Source organism: Brachyhypopomus gauderio, chromosome 4 (assembly GCF_052324685.1).
Source record: "Brachyhypopomus gauderio isolate BG-103 chromosome 4, BGAUD_0.2, whole genome shotgun sequence".
NCBI lineage: Eukaryota > Metazoa > Chordata > Actinopteri > Gymnotiformes > Hypopomidae > Brachyhypopomus > Brachyhypopomus gauderio.
This window is the reverse complement of record NC_135214.1, coordinates 22628908-22647410: the sequence shown is the minus strand read 5'-3', so window position 1 is coordinate 22647410 and position 18503 is coordinate 22628908. Positions and strand designations below refer to the sequence as shown.

Below are 18503 nucleotides of genomic sequence, written 5' to 3'. Positions count from 1 at the left end.
TAATTCATAATACAACAAATCACTTTACTTTACACAGTCTGCTGTTGCCATGACAAGGAAACAGAACTCATATCCTTAAGCCTTCCTGGTTTATCTTATGTGCCAGAAATTTGGTGCTAAACAGAGAAAGGAAAACGTAATGATCAGAAATATGTTGTAAGGAAATCCAATTCTGGAGTCCTCTAGAGTCCTATTGCACAGGTATGTGCACAAGAATGTTGTGAAAGTGTTTCCTAACATTTTACCACAAGGCTTTGTCAGGTAAATCATCTTGGTGAATAAGAGCAGCAAGGTTAGGACGTACAGAACTGGTAACAGGGTAATCCAGTAGTGTCAGTTCTCCACGTTCTGGGCTCAGCTCACCCACACAAGTATTACAGGAGGGGAACAAAACATCTTGCAGCAACATCTCGGTTTTTGGATAGTTTATTAAAGTGCAGTGTAAAAAAGGCAAACCCCATTTTTTATATATATATATTCTCAATAGATACATTATAAAACTTGTTGGAGGGAAAAGTTAAAAAAGAAAAGTTCAGCACAATTGACGAGATGTTTGATGTCCCCAGGGCTATTTTTAAATGAATGTTTAAAGACCGGCCCACAGTAGCGTTTTTACTATACTGCAGACCTGGTTTCTTCTAAGACAACGAGTCCATGTTTTAAAATCTTTGTACATACATTTGAAATAAATATATTCCTGCACAGGCATTAACACCTTATCCTGAAATAATGACTCAAATAAGTGAACAGAAGTCAATTCAGTAATCTTCCTTTAGAAAACTGAGTTTCCCGTTAAAAGTGAATTTCCAGATAACCTGGCAAATGAGCTACTACCAATATGCTTATGTATGGGAAGCAGTCCGCAGTGTGAAGAGACTACATAAAATATACAGGGCCAAGCACCACCACAGAGTTCAGCTGAAACAGGAGATCCTCCAGTGGACAGAGTTCAGTCCATGCTGAGGTCATGCTCAGTAAGACTTTGAGGCTTCATCATGTTTTCAGATGCAAAAAAAAGCTTAAAAACATACATTTCATAGGATCCGATGCAAAATATACTAATCCCCTTTTAGAAACCGTCCTGTATGACTGAAGCCACACTTCATTTATGATGAGGTTACACTTTCTGAGAGGAATCATTTTTAAGTATGACACAGGCATAAGGTAGTGAAGACAGTGGTGTCTTTATAACAAACGACTTACGAACACAGAAGGAGCAGGGCAGACGAGAACCATATAAACACAGTTTCCACTTCCATCCAACATGGTGTGAACAATGAAAAACAGGACAAGATTGTGCGTGTCCACTATATGGCAATGCGCGTGTGTGTGTGTGCGTTTGTGTGTGTGTGTGTGTGTGTGTGGGGGGGGGGGGGGGGTGATGAATGTAAACGTGGTCGTTTCCTCATTCCTGATGACGTCATGAAGGCACGGCCTCCTGGGGCTGTACACATGGAGACGTGTCGCCCCAGTAAACGTGTGGCCACAGCGTGGATGGTCACGTGTGTCGCCCCAGTAAACGTGTGGCCACAGCGTGGATGGTCACGTGTGTCGCCCCAGTAAACGTGTGGCCACAGCGTGGATGGTCACGTGTGTCGCCCCAGTAAACGTGTGGCCACAGCGTGGATGGTCACGTGTGTCGCCCCAGTAAACGTGTGGCCACAGCATGGATGGTCACGTGTGTCGCCCCAGTAAACGTGTGGCCACAGCGTGGATGGTCACGTGTGTCGCCCCAGTAAACGTGTGGCCACAGCGTGGATGGTCACGTGTGTCGCCCCAGTAAATGTGTGGCCACAGCGTGGCTGGTCACGTGTGTCGCCCCAGTTAACATGTGGCCACGCGTTTGGCCTCACACAGCACAGAGCCAACATCACATCTTCCTCATTTCTTCACATCTCTGTATGCACTTCCCTAAAACAATGAACTCTCCCCCCTTAAAACAAACAAAAAACAAAACACACGCACATAAAAACAACCACGTACACACACAAAAACAAATGTGTGCACACGCATGCACATATGCTGGAAAAATATGAAAATTAAGGAATGAGTTGTACATAAAGTATTGCTCAAAACATGTAGCTTTGGTCGTAGTAGACCTGGAATGGGCTAGTCGTGGGTTCACCAGATACTTCAAGGTGATCGTCCACCTGTAGGACTTCAACATTTACAACAAAATTTCCAACACACAAAAATATAATGAATATTCAAGCATTACAGATGGCTTGTTTCACAGACTCCTGCACAAACGGGTCACTCTAGGTTGACATTACAGAGCGTCTGTAACGATGACGCACAAATGTAAGTATGATGTAAGAAACTGTTACCCACCCCCACATGGTTTCTCTAATATTCTATGTGATTTAAGGCACTATTCAGTTGGTATTACCTATTGCTCTGTTGTTTAAAGACCCCTCGTGTGAGTAAATGACACCTGGTGTTTCAAACGCAGCATTCGGCTTTATGCTGAAACTCGGATGTTGTGATAGTTCGGACTTCCTGTTAGCTTGACACTAGTATGCCACACACCAAGTACTTTGAAGCGTTACTAACACGGGGGGGGAAAGGACCAAGAAGAACAGCAGTTTGACTAAAGTTTGTGGTCAAACGTTGCGGAGGGGCTCGGGACGGTCGCAGCGGGGTGGGGAGGGAAGATGGGGCGGGCCTGTGGGGGTGGGGGGAGTGACTCCACCACGCCTCACGCCTCCTCCTCTAGCTCCTCCTCCTCCTCCTCCTCCGAGCTCATGTAGCCCTGTTTCTTGCGGACGTTCCAGTGCAGACACTGGGCCAGGCTCTCGAACCAGTCGTTGACGGGGTCGCGGAGGCAAATGGAGGGCACGGGGAAGCAGGAGGTGGTGATGGTGATGCTGGTGGGGAGGAGAAGAGCACGTGCCTCGTCACACACACACACACACACACCAATATCTCCAACCTCACACGCCACCTCACCTGCCCTACTCTGCCTCAATTTATTTATTCATATACACAACGGAAGCTGGATGCACACGAAGGACATAATTGTAGGTGTGTGTGTGTTAGGAATGTATCTTGTACCACTGTGTAGAAGCATCTGTGTGGTGTGATCTACTGTGACAGAACAAATTTCTTGTAAATCTTTAGCATTTTTGGCAAATAAAGACAGATTTTGATTCTTTTTAATACCTGCAAAAACCCTTCTGATTTCCCAGAATTTCACTGTGTCTGTGAGGATTTCACACTAAGATTTAGATGTTTCATCCCTGTGAATTTCATAGTAAGCAACTTTCCTCAACAGAAGTTATAGAAGAACAAAAGCCTGCTGGCTCACGTCATCATTTTACTCCACTAAAACTCTGGGACTTTCCAGCCCGTCTCCTGTTCGCCCCTGGAGAGCCCCGCCCCTGGAGAGCCCCGCCCCTGGAGACGCCGTGACTCACCTGTCGCCCTGGCCGATCTCCTGCCGCTTCCTACCGTCAAAGGACACCCAGGCGTTGTTCCTGGCCTCCCGGGACAGCATCACCTGAAGGTGTCAGCCCGGGGTTAATGTCATCATCAATCATTACCCCCGCAGGACTTCGTCACCCCGAGTTACCGGCACGGCTGACGGTGAATGAAAGGCACGCACGACTCCCGTCCACAAGACGGATCGCCTTTCTCACTTCGTACCAGCGATGCTAAGCACGGTCAGCGTATATGTGGACACCGAGCACAACTGCCTTCAAAGCACGCACAGCAAAACTGGTTAAAGTCCAGTGGATGAGATTGTGCCAGGAAGCACAAGTCCTAATCAAGATCACAATAAAGGCAACTTGTGACTGGTGTTCAGCTGATGCAGGGAGCCGTGTTTAAACATACGTCTTGTTTTGTTTCCTCAATCAGTAGGTAGGGGGCGCTGCTGTGCTGAACAAGATCAGCTGTAATTTCACTCAATGGCAGCACATCACCCAAATTAGATTCCTAACAAACTTCAATGCTGCTGTGCTTTCAAACAGCAGTTGATCAAAATCTAAACTGGAATTTAATTAGGTTAAAACCAGACACATTTATCTGTTAACAACGGGCGTTTGCTGGGGGGGGGGTCCGTTTGCGGCGGTACCTTGAGCTCGACACCAGCAGGTACGACTATGGGGCGGAAGGAGAGCGAGTGGGGGCAGATGGGCGTGATCATGATGGCAGGAACGTTGGGGTGGATCATGGAGGCGCCGGCCGCGACCGCATACGCAGTACTGCCTGTTGGAGTGGACACTATCACTCCTGCAGCGCACAGAGGGAGAGGGAGAAAGAGGAGTGGATGAAGGGAAGGGGAGAGGGAGGAAGAGAAGACAAAGGCTGGTTGAGTGGAATTGAGAAAGAAGCACGGTATCAGATTCCACAGTTGTTTACGTTTTACAGTATGAGGAACCTTAGAACTCGAGGGTTAGATCGGTTACCTAAAAGATGTGGGTGCGAGACTCACCATCTCCCTGTACGGTGGTGATGAGGTGTCCGTCCAGGAAGAGGTCAACGTTGGAGAGGTAGGAGGAAGGGCCCCGGTCCACCACCACCTCGTTCAGCACCTGTGTCCAGATTACCCATGAATTCATACATTTGTCTCGAGACAAATCTGTGGCAAGTGCCAACAAAGACACACACACACACACACACACACACACACACACACACACACACACACACACACACACACACACACTCACTTGGTATTGCATAGTTCTGCGGGCGGGCTCGGCGTCGCCGTTGGTGATGAGGAGCTTCCTGTCCTTGCCCCGCCCCTTCTCCCTCCGCTCCTTCACCACCCGCACACTCAGCCGGCTGCGCAAGACAATGGCCGCGTTGCCTAGGTGACCGGGACACAAAGGGGAGGAGCTCAACACAGGGCCAAAGGACCCACAGCAGGATCACACATATGCAGTAGGGAACATCTTCCTGCCTGTGATTAGTACGAACCCGTGTAACCGTCATGACAATGCCTTAGTGTAGTAGCACAGCCTTAGTGTAGTGTAGTAGCACAGTAGTAGTAGCTAGTGTTAATTTAATTGACGAATAATTTGTCAGTTTTCATCAACAAACCTTTTTTCATGACGAAAACGAGACAATAACAAAAAATATACGAAGGGATAAAAACTATGACGAAATTAATGGTCATTTTCATCAACGAATAAAAACGAGATGAAAATATTGGCCAGCGATGACATTCAATCAGACCTGATTTAGCCGTAACTACTTTAACGTACATGGAGAGGCGGGACAAACCGGGTAACCATCCAATCAGTACCAACGTCTTCACATCGCTCAGAACCCGGGAAGACCATACCAGCCTGTGAACTGTGGTCACTTATGAAATTCAACTCGAAGTTAACTCGACAATGTCAGCAGGGAGAAAGATAAGAGGTGATATATGGACAAATTTCTCCTTTGACTTTGAGAAAAAGAAGACGGTGTGTAAACCATGTGGGGCGATGATGTCGGGGAAAGAAACGACAAATGAAACGACATCTGCAGGCTATGGCATTGTTGTTTTTACTAGGGATGCACCGATTCGCGTTTTTCACTTCCGATACCGATTCAGATATCTGAGGCTTAGTATCGGCCGATACCAATCAGATACTGATCTGATAGAGTAAAACAGTGCTGAATCGACTTAATTTTTTTTTTTAACACAGACATACTGAATTACAATACTGACATACTGAGTATTGAAAACTCTGCACCAGTATAGCACACTTAAACACACATAAAAACGTAAAAACAACACAACTTGCATTTGTTCAGTCAGTGCAATTATGAATATAACACTGAATGTAAAATAAATAATACCAAAGAACCTGAAACTGACAAAAACAATAGGTTCACAACTTTGGTCAAACATGACCAAGAAACCTTTGAAATGGTTCAAGAATTTTAAATATAATTTAAAATAAACAAGGAGAGAAATAAAAGAAACAGCTATACCTATGCGGCTAGTTTTCTAGCGCAGACATCACGCAGAGCACAAAGCATGTAACGGCCAGAAATGTGTGTACTGTCTCTTTAAGGAAGCGAGCTGAGTGCGCATGGAATATTGTTGTTTTTTTTTAGCTTTCTGCCATAGACCGACTCAGACCACTGCTCTTTATTTTATCTTTATTTTATTTCTGTTTATTATTATTTATGAACAGTCAAGTGGAGCCCAGGTTTATTTTGGTCAACCAGCAAATAAACGGACTAAGTGGAATAGCACCAGCGCGAGTACGAGTCAGTGATTCACCTCTCCTCTGTGTGATTCGTGTTTCACTCGCCTGTTAACTGTCCAAGTTCACTTGTATCCGGGTCAGAGTGGATATTTAAAGTTGAACTAACTCCGAAAAGCGTTACAAGCATAGAATTAGACTGAATAGATATGTTTTTATGGATCGGTCACATTGTCACCGATACCCGATCTAGAATTTTTCCCAATATCGGGACCGATACAGATATTAATATCAGAATCGGTGCATCTCTATTTTTTACGGCACACAGTTTTATATAGAATGTAATATGCATTGTTCATAACAAACTCCATATGTTTTCAGGTAGAGTGGGCCAACTGGTCATCAATGTTTTGTTCTTGTTTTGCTCAATAACTAAGTTCAGGTCAATAAAGTTGTTTGGAAATTTGTTTTGTATATATTGCACATATAAACAATAATATTCTGTAACTGGTTAATAAATGTTTCATTTTGTGCAAGTGTAATGTAATGTAGTGTAATAATGACTATTACACCATTTATATTTTAGTCAACTAAATTATTTTGATAGTCAACTAAATTATTTTGATAGTCAACTAAATTCTAATGATAATTAGTCGACTAAATTCTAATGATAATTAGTCGACTAAAACTAGACTAAGACTAAAAACAAATCCAATGACTAAATTATGACCAAAACTAAATTACATTTTAGTCAAAAGACTAAGACTAAAACTAAATTAAAAATTGCTGTCAAAATTAACACTGGTAGTAGCACAGTAGTAGTGTAGTGTCAGGAATGTCTGGTTCGGGTTTCCTGATTACAGGTCCAGGTTTTTCTTCAGCTATGAAACAGTATCAACAGCTTATATTACTCCAGACTCAAGCCAATCTGCAGTTCTTCATAGCGGAGTGTTTTCACGGAGAACTGTGACAGCTATGGGGGAGGCAAAACGTGCCTTCTGAGGCCACTGTACCTTTCCCCAGGTGTGTAACACTAGGAGGGACAGTTCCCTGCAACTGGTCTGACCAAAAAACAAGGAAACGCGGGACAGGACGAAGTGACGCTCACCTTCAATGACCTGCGTGACCTGAGACTGGTAGCTGTCAAAGTTGAAAGGTGTCAGGAAGCCCAGAGATCCCAAATGGAAGGCCATAACAGGAGGGACACTCTCCTGGAAAACACACACACACGCACAAACGCTCAATGTCCGCCAACTGCAAAGAAGCCCACAGAAACAATCCAGTTTTTTTTTTTTTTTTTTTAAATAGACAGATGACCCAATCGCCATTTTTTTCAACCTAATAAAAAAAAGATCAAAACTCAAAAAGTAGCCAATCAGGGTCAAGCATCAACTTGCCATAAAGAGTCAAGGGATATTATTTATTATTCTGTAATATTTTATCAGTTGACCTATCAGGTTTGACCTTGTTTAAGGGGTCTGAGTACTTTGTGTAAGTGACCGTGCATGGACTGTACAAAGGTCGGATTGGGCAAGCGGTTAAATGCCATTCAGCACTGGCTGTTCTACAGTGGCGTGAGAACGTTAGAAATATACCTGGAAGAGCGAGGACGCGTACAGCAACGTTCCATCTCCTCCCAGACAAATGATGAAGTCCACGCTGTTGGAGATGTCATCCAGGTCTGTGGAAGACACCACGCCTGGAGTCAGAGAGGTGCTAACGGAGCATGCGCACACCCTGGAGACAAGCGCAGGTGCTCGCTGTGTGGGTGTGGACCTGCTGGAACACGGTACCTTCTCTGAAAGTGCAAAACTTCTTTTTGACAGCCACAAAGCTGTCGTCGTTGGCGATGGCGGGATCCTCCAGGACTTTCCTCTCCACGTAAACAAGCATCTGTTTCTGCTACGGCCCGTGAAGACAAGAGCGGTTCGAGACGTCAGTTCAGTTTGGTAGAGAGACATTCTGTGTCAGCTGAGGATGGTAACGCTGTTTATAAGATGGTGGACATTTCAGAGGGCAGATACTACACAAGCAACCGAACGAACGAGCACGTAATGAAACAAATGACTCCTGGACTGATGGTTGGTTCTGAGATGCCACCCTGGAATGATCTCATTTGTGAAGGCTGGAGAGAAGCTCTATCCACAGTAATACACAGGAGCAGACCTCACTACAGCGCCACGCCCACGTGGTGAATCAGGGGCAATCTGGTTAGCAGATGGGGGCAGAGCTAATTGCTCCTGAAACACAAGCCGGGACCCGATGAGTCTGTCACTTCAGACGGGGTCAGATGTCGAAACATCTGAAACCCCTGATGACTTCAGGAACATCACTGACGAGATGTGCCAGCTCAAATGAAGGATACATATATCTCACTGACCAAACAATTATTGCAATTAGGCTTATGGTCTTTACCCAGCCAAAGTTTTCCAGTGCCATTTGAACATGAATTAAAAATGATTTTAAACTTAATGTAGGTATTTAATGTTTTAAATACAATTTCTGAACAACCAATTGCTTCGCACATTCTCAAAATGTAAATAATTATTCTGACCTCTGTGAGGAAGATGCAAAGATCTTTAAAAGGTTGCAGCAGACTGACATCTTGGATCTTTTTAATTACAAGGACACTTTTGGGTGGCTTGTTCCAGGTCAACCTCTGGCTTGCAGGGTCCTGAATGTGCCTGAAAACACACACACACACACACACACTGCTCTTTGTATTTTGTTTAATAGCTCATAATAGTCCTCGGTACACTCCAGTACCCTCACATCATATAGTGTGGACCTCATTTCAACCTTAAAAGTGCACCATCTTTTTTTTCCGGAGTGTGTTCCCTTTAATCAATCATGTGGAGGTCACCAGCTGAACTGCATAAACAAACATAAAATCAAATCTTTGAACATGAAAACCTGTAAAACCCGTTTCTCTGAGAATTTGTGGCCAAATTTACGTAGACGCGTGTTTGCCAGAGGACTTTTCAAGACAGAACTGACACGTCTGAACGGACAACTGAACCCAGGCTGAGTCGTTCTGTCCTATTAAACACTGTGTCTCAGGACACATGCCGCCCCGCAGACCTGCACAAGGACATGAGAACTTGACCACTACAAAACCCTAACGGTCTCCCAGCTTTAAACACTGGGTGTCCTCAACACTCAACCGCCAGCATAGTTTTCATTTTGCCGTAGGAATGCTGACAGACACGGCAGATTGCGTGTACGCCAACTTTAGCAGAACACAGTTGTCCTGTTCTAATATGTACATGTACAAATATGATACACATTGTTATATAGCAGTCACCGCCTCCATAAACTGTGAAACTGGATGCTTCAATCAGGTTACATCAGGACACAGAAATGATACTTTTGAACAAGCTGTCCTAAAGCAAACCGGTTAGAGTAATGCGAGTTCGTTCATTAACGCTTCACCTGAGGTAGGCGTTCAGGTGTTCGGTAAAAGACACGTTTCTATCAAAAGCCAGAGAGTTCCACTTTCTCACCACTTCCACGTGCAGTTGATGCCGCCGGCGAGTGTTTGCGGTTGTGACTGGTTGTACTTCATGGCTTCCTGCATATAAAGGCGCTGGCGGAGAGAGGAGAAATGAGGCAGGTGTCTCCGGAGTCTGGCTGAGGTCTAGCGTCCAGCCTCCCTTTAAACCGCTGCCTCACCCTAACGCCGGACAGTGACAAAACCTCACTGTCATCCTCATCAGTTCCTCCCTCCTAAAAAAAATATATAATAACTCCCTGCGGCTACTTGGGTTGTGCAATGGTGAACATCTCCTCCACCTGCTGTCGAAGGGGCCTTCAGCATCCTCCCCCCAGCCGTCGTCCTCCAGTAATCCCACAAAACAGGTTTAACACCTGCTTCCTTGTTAGTGACTGCTGCCTGGACCGAGTCTGTGTGGCTCTGGTGCCCAAGTGAGACACACGAGAACGTGTAAACCTCAGCTGACCGTGCCACTAGAGCCCCACCCACACAGCACATGGCCCCACCCCTCTGCAACAAATGCAGAGGGGTGATTGGCTGGATCCATTATGAAAAACAGGATTTTCATTCTCAGCCGATTCAGTTAATCTCCGATGTTTACACAATTCAACTAAAGTGCCATGGTTTAATAAACAGTACATCAGCTGAAACGCCATGGTTTCATTAGCAGTGTACCAACTGAAATCCCCTCCTTACGTTGGAAAACTGGACTTCATATTTAAACCTTTGCTGAACTGTGGGAGCGTTCACATTAGATATTGGGAGGAGAGTTGAAAGACAGTTCAGAGTCCAGAAGTGACAGATTAACCACAACCAAAGTGTGTCTCTGCTACAGTCAGACACTGACCTGTTAAGACCTCTGAATAAAAATGCTTTTAAAAAAGAAAATAAAAGAAACCACACACAAAGACTGCTCTGAATCTCAGAACAACACCTTTTTTATAGTGGTAGGTCAAATGTGTGAAACTGTCCCTTTTGTGTGTCTAGTCTCAGTGAGAGCAAACCCTAGGAAATGCTAAAAAGGTCACAAATCCCTCCAACAACTCAATTATCACCCCAAAGGGGCTGTGAGTATAGGAACACTGGAGAACTGGGCTACACCCTTTACCCGATACATTTACACAGTTCCACACTGGGTTCTGTGTAAGGCTCTAGTATCGCGTTACTTTTTGTAATGGACAGCTAAATTGTAGGTGTTAAAAGAGTCTGTAAATCTAAAATTAACATGAAATTGCAATCTGCTGAGAATGATATCAGAAAGGTATCTGTACATTATGGTTCACCATAGACAGGACAACCGCTATTGCATTTATTAAGGTCAGTAAACAGGAGGAAAACCCATAACCTCGTCTCCTAACAGCCAATGATACACTATTCATTTCAGCCAATAGGGAACACGTATAGCTATCAACACATGATCACGAAGTCTGTGAACACCCAGGCTTATCAAAATGAGGTTGTGACAGCAGTCACCGATAGGGAACACGGGCTATATTAATATGTGCTGATATGAATTCATGTCTTATTGACAAACCACTTCACTTGATGTGTGGGATGCCTGTAACCATTGTTACATAACCACTGTTAGCAAACAAAACTCAGACATGATGCAAGCCACAGTGGTAATAAGACCAAAGTGCCCATAATGAAGCATGCTGCTTTTACAATGTACCCCATTCTGTCTGTGTACTGACCCTGGAGAGGGATTCCACTAAAAACAATCAATCTGTCAGCACAGCCAAAATAGGACTCCTGCTGCATGACGGTTCTTTCAGAGGTGGGTCTTTGTAGAGCGGAGCTTGTGCAAAGTCCTTTTATAACTTCGCACTGACCCAGAAATCCTGAGCAGGAAGTCATTTCTAGCCATCGCTGTTCCTCGACCTCCTTTAAATCGTGGGACACCATTGGGAATGTGTCATTCGGTGAGGCATTTTAAACCAACCACTAACGCCACAAACGCGACAGAAAGCCGATGTCGGCGCGGAGCTGAGAGTTGGCCACCTGTTGACTTCTCTTCATACGAGGAAGTGGCCCTTTGAGTGTAACGTTGAGATAAACACCTACAGGGAAACGACTGTCTGACACTTTTAGAACTAGAGCTTCCCCCATTTGATCAATTCATTTTCTTTCATTTCCTTAAACGTATTCACCTGTATTCACATTCAAAAGTTTCCTCACCTGTTTTGCTGACCTCCAAACAAAGTGCCTTGGTATCACATTTTTTAAACTGGGCAGATTTTACCAGAAGGAAAGGAAAATGGGGGGGTTACCTTAACTACAGTCATTCCGATCACAGCTACAAAGGTTAGGGAGTGTAAGTAAATCACCTGCGTCTGGTCATCCATGACTAAACAAACTGAAGCAACATTATGATAAAGGATTTCCTTTCTTGACAAAATCATGTCCAATAAACTACAGACTTCATAAATCACTTCTGAAACTGTACAGGGCTTTCCAAAACTACAATTATTGACAGAATTTCTCCATAGTGCTGTCCTGCAGATACATTTCCTACAATGAAGAGCTTTCCTGAAAGGAGACCTACCCCAGTCATGCTCAGGTCTTGCACCTTAGATCAGTCGAACGGGCCTTTGATAAGAGCGTTTTACACCTACAGGACCCGCTGGCCCAGACGCAGGTCTAGATCACGATTATTGCTACGCAAACGTTGCACTGTGCTGTTGTTTTGTGGCACTTCAGTCTACACTTCATGAATCTGCATACACTGAGTTTCTGGAAGGAAGAATACAGTGTAATCAGTAATTAAAGAACTGATTTCAGGACAGTCTGGACCTTCATGCACCAACCAGAAGGGCGTTTATACATGAAGCAAGGTGCAACTTTGTGGGATTTTACACTGAATTCACCTGCATTTAATTACTCTACACCTTCAGATAGCAGAGGGATGAGAGGGGTCGGGGTCAGGGCTGCCGGACAACCATGTGACTTACATTACTGCTTTAGGGTTCTTCAGCATACAGGCTTTTGGGCCAAATGTGGTCACTGGGCTCGGCCCGTGCAGGGACTGGGTCCGCCTGAGAGACAGAGGGAAGAGAAAAACACAGGTTAATGTTAACAGACAGAATCTCAGAATCACAGACAGAAATGTTAGTCCTCCCACATTCCATAGCTGGCTGGGAACCATGAAACAGGAAGTGGCATTTGTCCAGGCCATAGGATGCAAAAATTCTTGTAATAAACCCACAGACACAGACCGCTGCAAAGTGACCGTTCATTTAGTGGCGGTATGAAAAACATTAAATCTAAACTCCTGATGCGAAATGTAGATTCTGGAACAGATCTGCACAGCCTATGGGTGCGTACGGACATGAAGAGAGCAGAAGAGGCCGTTACAAACGAACTCTAACAAAGGGGCACCTCGACACAAGGGGCCTGATTTGCACTGCAATCAGTGCTCGCCGCGCTTTCAGCCCATCAAATGCGCGAGATGCAAACCCCGATCAAACGACCCGTTCTGTCTACCAGCCGAGGCTGCGTTTAGCACTCGTGGTGAGGTAGCGCGGAAACAACAGGACACCTGCGATGGTGAAAGGCTCACCGTCAGGTGCAGGTAAGCGGTGGCGCTGTGCACGGCCAGATGGTCCCGCAGACCAAACCACGGAAGCTTCAGAATCGCCGTTCTAAAATTCAGAGCCCAGGACTCAAATGCTAATTTATGAGCAGTGCCATTGATGTATCTGTATGTGTTAACAGTGCCCATTGATGTGAATGCTTCTGTACGTGAAGTAAACATCCGTGTTTACAATGCATGCGGTTAGGATTAGGGTTAGGTTTAGGTCGTTTTGACACAAAATGCTACAAGAAGTTTTCCTTTTACACCAGCTTCAGTGTTCTGTACACTGACAATCAGTTGGCAGCTTCTAAACGAAGATCGTCGTTCCATGGTTAAACATTGACATACGTACAGTATCTGAGATGTACCATAGAAGTATACTGTATAATCAGTAAATACAGGAATACTATTGGTGTTGTTTTAAGACATTAAGAGCAGTACTAGAAATACTCTAAATACTAAAAATACTACTATTACAACTGCTGCTACCACAACACTATTACCACCCCAGAAATATTTTATTCAGTATAAAATAGTTTTAGGTTGTTTGTTAAATGTTTGGATTTAGAATTGCATGAGACCACAAAGTTCTCATAAACGATTTTAACGAGGAAATTTTTGCATTTCTTTCTCTCTTGACCTAAGGTGTTGAAAGAAAACCGACAGGTTGTTTTGCGGTTTAATGCTGGGGCGTTCCTTTAGATCGATACTGTGGCGACATACAAAACAAGTGTAGCTGCTCCTTGCTTTGATCCACCTCCTCCTTTTACCCATGACTCATGCACGTCCATGAGTCTTATTGTGTATGCAGATCACCAAGACCAGGCTAAGAAAAGATCTGTCATGACTTTCTTTAGGTAATCTAAATATGAGCAGTGATACCAAATAAACCTTTTCCCCATACTGAGCAAACTGGATCAGCTATGTATATTTAAATCAATGGTGGTTTAAATTGATATCCACGCACTCAACCTGTATTGTCTATCTTTTTGCATGCTTCTACCTAAGACGATTGCATGCAAGCACCTACAAGCACCTAGGAGATGGTCTGGCTTGCCGGTGGATGTGCTGATGCCGGGGTTGGATTTGCCATTGCCACAAGAGGATGTGCTGATGCTAGTTCCTACCTGAGGCTCACCATCTGCACTGAAGGGACTGTGACTACTTGGCCGGGGAACAAGAACCTTAACTATAACTGTAGAACCACCTTTTGCCCACAAATACGGACTTGTGCTAATGGGCCGCCCAATGGAGGATGGGTTCCCTTTAGAGTCTTGGTCCTCCCGAGGTTTCTTCCTAATCCCCACCATCATAGGGAGTTTTTCCTTGCCACTGTCGCCTTTGGCTTGATCATTAGGGATCTGGACCCATATGATTTTGTGACAACATATGATATACCCATATGATTTTGTGACTTTGTGACAACACGTGTTGTGAAAAGCGCTATACAAATATATTTGATTTGATTTTGATACGATTGTAAGGCTGCTTTGTGACAACATGTGTTGTAAAAAGCACTTTATAAATAAATCTGACTTTGACTGGCAGCATAGCTGGAGGTACAAACTCTAGTTGCCGCAGGTTAAAAACTAAGACAAACAATATCTAGTACTACTAGAAAGCTTCCCACCAACGAAACCAGCTCAGCGCCGTTCATACTGTAAACATGAACTCACGGCAGAATCGCACACCAGGAACTGAGAGCAACACCAGTGAACACCTAAACCACCGCCAACACCACTTTCCAAAATGCTGCAATGTCGCCATTGCAGTGTGTGACTTCTGCGGTTCTGCTGTAGAGACGTGTGTGTAGGTTAGTGCGTCTTGCTACGCCATGTGCAGCCTTTCCCGATAATCCAGGCGAAACACACACACACACGTTCATGCGAAACACACACACGTTCAGTGTGTTTGGTTGCTCACACTGACTTTCATAGCATGAGGCAAGAAATAATTAGAGCTGGAAAATAATTGGAATCATAAAAAAAGTTACGCTCCGCATATGATTCTAAAGTGTTGTAAACAGTGCTTGGTAATTTGTTTATTAAAATATATTAACATCCATAAAATGGCTTATATCATATTGTGTTTGTTAGCACTACTGTATAAGACGTTTTAAGAGCACTACTGTCTTGGCCGCAAACACCGCATGAGGTGTCGTGTTACCTCAGTTCAATGACACTGTCCGTGGCAACATGCATATTATCATAAGTCCTCATTTATTCTGTTTAACTGGGGGCTACTGTTTGCTGTTTTTTCCCCACTGTGAGACTACTAGTTGTAAGTTACTGCAATTGTACATTTGTTTTTTTTTTTTACTCGAAACAAATACCGCAAATGGGTTACACAAGCTTGGTAAAAGCTTGGAACTCGTTTGTTTGTCGTTTGTGGTATGTGATTTAGTAAAACTGGAAGCGTGAGAAATGGTGACACACGGTTCTGTGGGGACACCTCAAACCTAAATATGGTGACAGCATACTGAAACAAAATGGGGATTGGCAGTGTCTAAACTGCAGATACAACAACATTCATATGATGACACTGCACCCCCACATCAAATATATTGACGGTCTGGTCTTCACTGTGCTTGTATTAACAACTGTCTGCTTTTCACTGCCTTGGAAAGTAGAGCTCTTATTGAATGTAAAGAAAGGCACTGTGGACTTATGGCATAGTTTAAGCTAACCATATGAATGATCTTTTACCTAAACTCCGCACAGCTGGGCACGGCCGAAGTGGACATGCTCCTGGCTTTGGTCTTGCTGCGGAAGGTCTTTCCGGAAGCGGGCGGCATGCCACCGTCTCGGGCGGAGCAGCAGTGTGGCGGTGTCGGAGGCTGTTGCACACACGTCTCCGACTTGGATGGCCAGCCAGCGTCCCCGGAGCTCTCCATCTGGACCAGCACCGAGCCGGAGGACAAGAACAGAAGCATTAGTCTCGTACCGGGTCCTAAAGAGTCCCGCACATACCCCGTGTTACAACATCACTCCTACACGAAGTCTTGCGCATACAGTAGTTTGTTTTTGCCCACAGGACTTAAGAAAAACTCAAAATCATCAAGTTGGTGTGTCAACATAACCATGACCACATTCTGGTCCAGTAACTGCCTGGTGTCCACACAGTTAAGACAGTCAAGTTATTTTGTGTGAGTAAACGTCCAAGAACTCAAGGTTTAGTTAAACAAACTAGACAGACAAAATTAAACAGCTTTTTTTTCCACTTAAAACCTTAACAAGTGTTATATTTCGTACACAACTCATATGTAGCGTTTGTGATGAACTCATTCCGTTATTCTAAGATACCTTAATCGAGCAGGTTACTCCAGGACGACCTCACAGTGTTAACACATCATTTATCAATATAATAGTCATTTTATATTCATTTAGAAACAATTACATTAGAAAAAATGTACGAAACACTCGAATATTCCGTCAACAAACCCACCAGCCACCGTCAGTTGTAGTCGCAGCAGCGCAGACCACACCGGCGCTGCCCGGGACCGCCACCCGGACCGTGACTCTGAAGCGGACCAGGGCTCGATAACGTTTACTGGGCTGGCAGCGGCGCGTGAGACTGGCGGACTGGCAGCAGGGCGCGCGCCTGGCGGGCTGGCAGCAGGGCGCGAGACTGGCAGCGGCGCGCGAGACCAGCCACCAACGTCCCGCTCCTAGCCGGCTAGCTCAGCTCACGAATTACCTCAGTAAACGTTTCGTACGAAAACACAAACGAGGCTCGAATACGCGCGTATAAACTGTCGTCTTATACAGGTACATAGCCGTTATGTGATATATGAAATATAATAATAATATTAATCGCTAGGTGGCTAGCTGGCTAACTAACTAGTTAGCTTTTTTGCGTCAAGACTGAAGTATAGACCGTGGTAGCCGCGCTAGCTAAAGCTGGGCGTACACTGTGCGATTTTTGGCCCATTTTCAGCCGATTTTTCACTCGTGCGACTCTTTTTCGATCGGGCCGAGTTTCGGCTCAATCGCGTGTCTTGCATCGTATAGTTTACACAGGTAAACGAGGAGCGATTCACACTTCACGACCAACTCCCGATCAGAAATCGCAGCGTCGCAAGAATATCAAACATGTTTGAAATTCAAATCGCTCCTCGTGAGATCGCATGAGAGCGTCGGGTCGTATAGTGTGAGTATATGAATCGTGAGCTGTGAATTTTTAAACCCTGCGATTTAGTCGTACAGTTTGAGCTGGAGCTGAGTACACGATTTAAAATATCGTACAGTGTACGCCTAGCTTAACTCGGGCACTTACATCGGCTCGACGCCGCGCTGCAGATCCTCGCTACCTTGACAAACGCAGGGACTCCGGTACACCTTGCGGATTAATGCGCCGCCATGAACAAGACGCGAGTGATCTCCATAGACCGTGATAAAGGCTGGACTAGCGTCTCACGGCGACACCTCCCTCGTCCATCGCCGTCCGTGGCTGTCGCAGCGGCGCGCCAGCCGGTTTGGTAGGCGCCGCGGAGCCGTCATCTGGTGTTCCTGGAGCCACTTCTCTGCCCACTCAGCGGACGGCGATCTTCCCTAGGCGGCGTCACGGTCCGCGGTGGTTGGTCGGCCCGTGTAGCCCGTTGGTGACTCCGCCTGCTGGCCGAGTATGAAGAATGTAGGGCCTCCAGCGAGGGTGTCACTCAAAAACACAATGGGCCAAAATTAAAAACATGAACAAAGTCGACAACATTGAACAACATTGAACAAATGAACCTTTTATATGGACCGAATCTAATTTTAACATTGAATATGGAACAAGCAACGGTTATTACAATACATTATATATAACTTAATAGTGGAGACATGCAAAATCAAATTTCAAATAACAAAAAAACACATAAATGGAATTAATTTATTAAATAAAAATTAAAAAATTGAAAATTATTATCTATTCGCAGCCTTCTGAATTAAATATAAAAAAAATTCCACTGGCGAATAATTAAAAAATGTAAATAATCAATCAACCACTCAAGCCAATGCCTTGGATTAGCAAGAAAAAGTGCATAAAGAAAACGTTCATTATTGCTCAGTTTGCTACACACTGATCTACTCTAAGGTGCCCAAGCGAGACGCCTGGCATCTCTTCTATTTCATCAATGTCTGGGCTCAGGCTCTGAGTTGAATAAATCCTGTCTTTTACATATGTAAACAGGTATTCTGCCTCCCACTTGTCCAAAAAGCGAATGTTTTCTGCCTTTATTTTCGACATCTTTGGGAAGGGGTAACACTTTCTGGGTTTCTGAGTTTTGACGCGCCAAAACAACAGCAGGGCA

At 44.7% G+C, this 18503-nt stretch overlaps 1 protein-coding gene across 4 annotated transcripts; it reads right to left on the bottom strand.

Moving 5' to 3' along the window:
- Positions 1-410: 410 nt before the first annotated feature.
- Positions 411-17995, bottom strand: nadka (NAD kinase a). 4 transcript variants are annotated; one of them, XM_077003084.1, is made up of 12 exons: positions 17489-17995; positions 15919-16106; positions 12591-12674; positions 8701-8830; positions 7940-8048; positions 7742-7827; positions 7255-7357; positions 4674-4813; positions 4436-4535; positions 4076-4233; positions 3417-3499; positions 411-2867 (listed from the first exon to the last, which is right to left on the bottom strand). In XM_077003084.1, the coding sequence occupies exons 2-12, from the start codon at positions 16104-16106 to the stop codon at positions 2699-2701; spliced, it is 1350 nt and encodes a 449-aa protein (XP_076859199.1). In that variant the 5' UTR covers positions 17489-17995; the 3' UTR covers positions 411-2698. The 4 variants fall into 4 exon arrangements, with proteins under 4 accessions (XP_076859199.1, XP_076859202.1, XP_076859200.1 ...); XM_077003087.1 differs by lacking the exon at positions 17489-17995 and adding an exon at positions 16665-16857; XM_077003085.1 differs by lacking the exon at positions 17489-17995 and adding an exon at positions 16658-16789.
- Between the last annotated feature and the right edge of the window lie 508 nt (positions 17996-18503).